This window comes from Macrobrachium nipponense, chromosome 27 (genome assembly GCF_015104395.2).
Source record: "Macrobrachium nipponense isolate FS-2020 chromosome 27, ASM1510439v2, whole genome shotgun sequence".
NCBI classification, from domain to species: Eukaryota; Metazoa; Arthropoda; class Malacostraca; order Decapoda; family Palaemonidae; genus Macrobrachium; species Macrobrachium nipponense.
In genome coordinates this window covers 43,099,958-43,105,285 of record NC_087216.1, presented here as the reverse complement: position 1 = coordinate 43,105,285, position 5,328 = coordinate 43,099,958, and the positions used below count along the sequence as shown (strand labels likewise).

Genomic DNA, 5,328 nt, shown 5'->3' with positions numbered 1-5,328 from the left:
TATGTGCGAAACGTTTCGTTGGAAATAAACTTGATTCCTTTTAATCGTTGTATCATGGACACCTTCTGAAGCTCCTATATATTTATTTAACTGAGCCTCTATATATATATACATATACACATATAAATACATTCATATATCTATATATATATATATATATATATATATAGTATTATATATATCTGTATATATATATATATATATATATATATATATATATATATATATGTGTGTGTGTGTGTGTGTGTGTGTGTGTGTGTGTGTGTGTATTACAAGCATTGGTTTGATTGCAAGTTCTTACCTTGGAAGTTAACATATCTAACTACGAACCAACAAGTCGTGCAATAAATAATTGCAGGAGAATTATGATTCAAGTAAATGGAAGGACTCAGGAGAGAAATTCAGGTGTAAGTTAATTGAGTGTATTTACATAAATCAGAAGACTAAGTTACATGGAGCCATGCATGCTGGGCTCAGGGTACTTCCAAGTTATATTATACAAATGACAGGATAACTAGGGCCTCTCAAATATGGAGTAAGTACGACGAAATTACACTCAGGAACATCTTGATAGATTGATGTAGGGGCACAGTAGATACAGATATTCTACAGCGTTTCACACACCCTTTCTGTCCTGTAGTATGGAGAAAGGAACATGATCACTGGTTAAGCCAAAACACAGTCTAATTATTACAAGGGAATGCTGAAGGCTTAAGGAGTAACATCAAGCTATGTTCTGGTAAATTATTCTTCACACTAATAAGCGGTTACCGGCAAAATTGGGGTCTAGCTCAATGTAATGGGAAAAAGCAAAGGAAATGATATAAGAGTAAAAGATAAATGAAATGAGTGGGACCTTCTACACATGGCACTTGAGGTGAGCAGGGGGTTACCAACCCCTTGCTCACCTCAAGTGCCATGTGTAGAAGGTCCCACTCATTTCATTTATCTAGCTGCTTTTCCCTTTGTTGACCTACAGTTGCGCTTATATTCCTTTAAAGTGGTATAGATATGTTGACGATATTTTAGATGGTATTGATGTAAATGATTTACTCTTTAATTTGAATAACCAGGTACCATCAATTAAGTTTATTAGAATTGGAAAAAGAAAATTGCCTCCCTTCCTCAGATGTTTTAATACTTAGAGAACCATTTCAATGCAAATTCAGTATTTATAGGAAACCAACCAACAACTTGATTTATGCCCATTTTGATTCATATCATAATATCAATTTTTTATAGTATGTTTTCACGAGCATTAGGCATTGTGAGAACCCAATATTTGGATAAACAAATTGAATACATAAGTAAAATAGGGACAGATTTGTGTTATCCTTCACACATACTAGATATTTGCCATAATAAAGCCCACAAAAAGTTTTATACATGGCGAAAGAATCTCTAAGAACATTCTTTCCTTGCATTATTTTAGCAGTTTTGAAATCATAAAATCACTGTTAAAATCTTTTTAGGTCAACATTCTTTTCTCCTATAATAACACACTAAAAAGAATGCTAATAAAAATGGCCCTAAGGAAAGCAACAACCTAATATATAAAATTCCATGTTTAGAATGCCAATCTGGCAAGGATTTAGAAGTAAAAAAAACAGCATGAGTATTCTGTCAAAACTAAGCAAACATCCAATGCAGCATTCATTCATTTAAGTCAAAACAGTCACAGGATAAATTGGAATGTCATTTCAGTAATCGCTAGATCAAAAGATGCCTTTTCACGACATCTTTTAGAATTCGAAATTATACAACTTACTTACAATTGTAATTTTAACCTTAGCTCTGGCTTGTATTATTTGGACCCTTGTTTAAGCAAAATGTTTAAGAATGACCTCAAAGATAAAATCACTGACTTAATTATAAATTAGTTACCTTAAAGATATATTCTTTGTATCTGTATGTTTAATGTCTTGCAAGTGTTCACTTTGTGAGGAAAAAATTTATCATTTAGCAAAATGAGATTTATTAAATTGTATTTTTATATCATTTTTGTGGTCAGTCACCGTCCTGTATAATCTCTTAATTGTCTTGTCCATGCTCCCAAGCAGTTGGGCTTAATCATTTGTAAACTTCTTAAATTATACCCCTGTTTTAGGTAGGTCTGCTAACTCTCCAGGTGTGTTGTTTTCCAGGTAAATATTTTTCTTTATAAACCCTATCTGTCATTTATACGAGCTTTCTAGAAATTGTTTCACGTGCGAATAATGGATTTGCCAAATAGAGCCAGATGTCAGCTGTTGTCGAAAAAGTTTTGAGGTATGTTGTAAAACATTTTTGAGTGACTGTACATTTGTATTTTCTAACGACGGAGTGTTCCAAACAACACAACTGATCACAAAGTAAAAGAAAAACAATAGTTTTGTTTTGCTGGAAACGAGATAGCTTTCAGCAAGCATGTTTTCTCTTCACCATGTCTTCGCCCTTATTCATCTTTATTTATGATTTATTTATAACTTATCCTACAAAAAATATATTGTTATAATGCTATTATGACACTCCTAGCGAAATGGGTGGTAAGGAAACTTTTTCGGACTACCTAATAAATGCTTTTCATTACCCTTGTCAAATAAAGAATCACAGACAAGTTCTCCTTGTATATTTGGGCATTTGATCGGTTCTGTATTATAGGATAATTTGAGTAGGAAATCCTATCGCAGATCTAAAACTGCCTTGTCCGAAAATAAAAATAAAATAGGTAATTCAAAATGTTCAAATATACTTGCTGAATAGACAAACAACAAAAATCAGGAAAACCTTTGAAAGCATAATCTAATCAAACGAGAGAAATTTCGTGGTTTGCGCACCAGGAGCACAGAGGGTGCATTAGATGTGCAAAAAGGCACGTGGAAAAAGGAAAATATGAACACACATTGCCATGCGCACACTTCTTTCAGTTTAAAGAGTCCGCTTATTACATGTTGATCTCGTTGTAAAAGGTTTCTTGCTTGATTTCATCAGTTACACACTAATTATGCACAAATCAAAGCTAAATATAATCAGAATTTTAATCTATGAACAATTTTCGTATTAAATTTTCAAAAATATATTTCAAAATTACAAAAATTGTAAAAAACATTTTGGGACCAAGGTTCAATAACAGGTGCCTGTGACGTCATCAGTGTGTTGAGTCGAACGCAATGTTGTCAAACCCAAAACAAACGTCGACAAAGCTAGTGAATTGAATATTTTGACAATGAAATTAGGCTTTAATTTTGTGGCATAGATAAAAATATTTACCGATGGTAGTGATCGCAATATCTAAAGGACGCAAGAGGACCCCTGAAAATGTCAAAAAGCGTCAAAAGTGAGAGGAGAGCGCAAAGTTCCTTGATAGAAGTCAAGAGTAAGGTGGGTGGAGACTGATAAAAGACTTTCTTTTATTCACAGGTGACTCATGCCTGCGGGAAATTGCTGTGGGTGTATACTAGTGTCTTGCCAAGACGAGATTCATTTCCAGTTTTTTCCTATTCAGAACCTCGAATGGCATTATGGCGCTTACCTTAACTGTACCTATTTGTATAATTCTATTACACCAAAACTAACCGAGTCCAAGGCTGTTCTCATCTTGCATACCTAGCATACCTCCTACCTAGTACCTACCTACCTATCCTAGTGTGAAGGCATTTTGGTTTGGGTGGGCAGGTCCAGGTACGACAGGTACAGATACCTAGGCTACTGCTGCTGCAGGCCTGCTCGATCAGCAGCAGGCAAAGCTTAAAGTGCAGAAAGTTAGGTACATAGCCTAAGCCATGCGTAGCCTTGGCACTTACCTAGCCTAGGTCAAGCATTGGCAAAAGACCAGCTACTACGGTCTAGACTACCCAATAGTGGGGTGAGGCATGACGAGTTAACCAGTCTGAACTTCCCTTTAGTCTTTCTGTTTTCCTGACAGTGCCATTGACGTCCATGCCTGTAGTAGGCTACTTAGCCTAGTAGTAGGCTGGGGTTGTGTCAATACAAAAACCCAACCTTTTTATGTTTAGGCAGTTCTTCATAACTGTGTGCATGGGGTTTGGCTGGATTAACCGTAATTCTATTGCTTATTAACCATTTTCTGTTTGTTTTTGGCGGCCGATTGTAGTTGACCTGTAGTTTACCATTGAACTCTATCCTATGGTATGGGGGACCCGTTGGGAATGTGGGTTTTTTGGGTGGGGTAGACCACGGGGAGATATTGCCTCAGAATTCTATCCTACGGTAAGGGGGGCCGATGGGAAAGCAGGGTTAGAGGAAACAACTGAGTAGACTACCTAGGCCAGTCTTGCCCGCTCGTTGACCCACCTTCCAGAAAAAGTTATTTGATAGGGTAAACAATCACGGACGATCCATCATCACGCTGGCCAGGTCTTATTCACTCGATATTTAATTGGTGAAACAAGAATACAATTACAACTTTAAGCGTACCATTCAAAAGATTGAAGTTTTGTCAACATAATGTGATATATGAAAGCCCCATACGAACTAAAATAAGCATGTGACGCTCTTCGTAAAATATGTTTTCAAGGCAGTTTTGAAATCCAATATGGTGGCAATCGTGAGGCTGGCCGGTCTAACCATGGACATTCCACCATCTTTCCCAGCACTGATTTGAACAGTTTTAGCGTATATATGTAACATTTATTGATCTTACTCAAGATTGCAGTCAGGGTTGGTGGTTTAAACCAAATGGTTTAAACCAGTCACTAAAAAAAAATAATGTTTTTTTTTTGGTTTTTATGTTTTTTTTTATTTGTTTATATATTTTTTTGGTCTTCATGTTTCCTTTATAACTATTATTTTAGGTAATATATATTTTTGGCAACTTTTGGTGTTTTTATCAGTTACTTGGATTTTCAAATAAAATAAGCAATGTTAATGTTTACTTGTTTAGCCTACTGAAATATTCTGAATTGTAACTATCTTACAGTATATTTGTGTTACCGTGCCATAATATAACATTTGATGTAACTGAACATATTCATACAATTGGTAAACCTCAGATAATAAGGTTGAAATAAATTTGTAAATTTTATATCTTTTTTGAAAAAAGGGGGGGTTAGTTATATACAAAGAAACAATCATGTTAATCATAGCTTCAGAGAGAGAGAGCAATTATTCATTTCAAGTTGAAATAGGTAAAAAAGACATTCAAATAAAAGAAAAATTTTCAAAAATAAACACCATTTGGTGTTAACTACAAATGTTAGCACAGGTATATATGAAAAAAAAAATCAGTTATTCACATCTAGTTCAAGTACCTAGGTCAAACCGACTGATTCAAATAAACAGAAAAATTTCAAAAAATAAACACCATTTTGGTTTTTTTTTAAAAACCCA

At 34.7% G+C, this 5,328-nt stretch overlaps 1 protein-coding gene across 2 annotated transcripts in view; it reads left to right on the top strand.

Moving 5' to 3' along the window:
- Positions 1 to 3,129: 3,129 nt before the first annotated feature.
- Positions 3,130 to 5,328, top strand: part of LOC135201056 (partitioning defective 6 homolog gamma-like) — a 116,456-nt gene continuing 114,257 nt past the window's right edge. For both annotated transcript variants that reach the window (XM_064229915.1, XM_064229914.1), the window contains exon 1: positions 3,130 to 3,360. In XM_064229915.1, the coding sequence (XP_064085985.1) occupies positions 3,298 to 3,360 (63 nt within the window). In that variant the 5' untranslated portion in view covers positions 3,130 to 3,297. The remainder of the gene's footprint in view (positions 3,361 to 5,328) is intronic.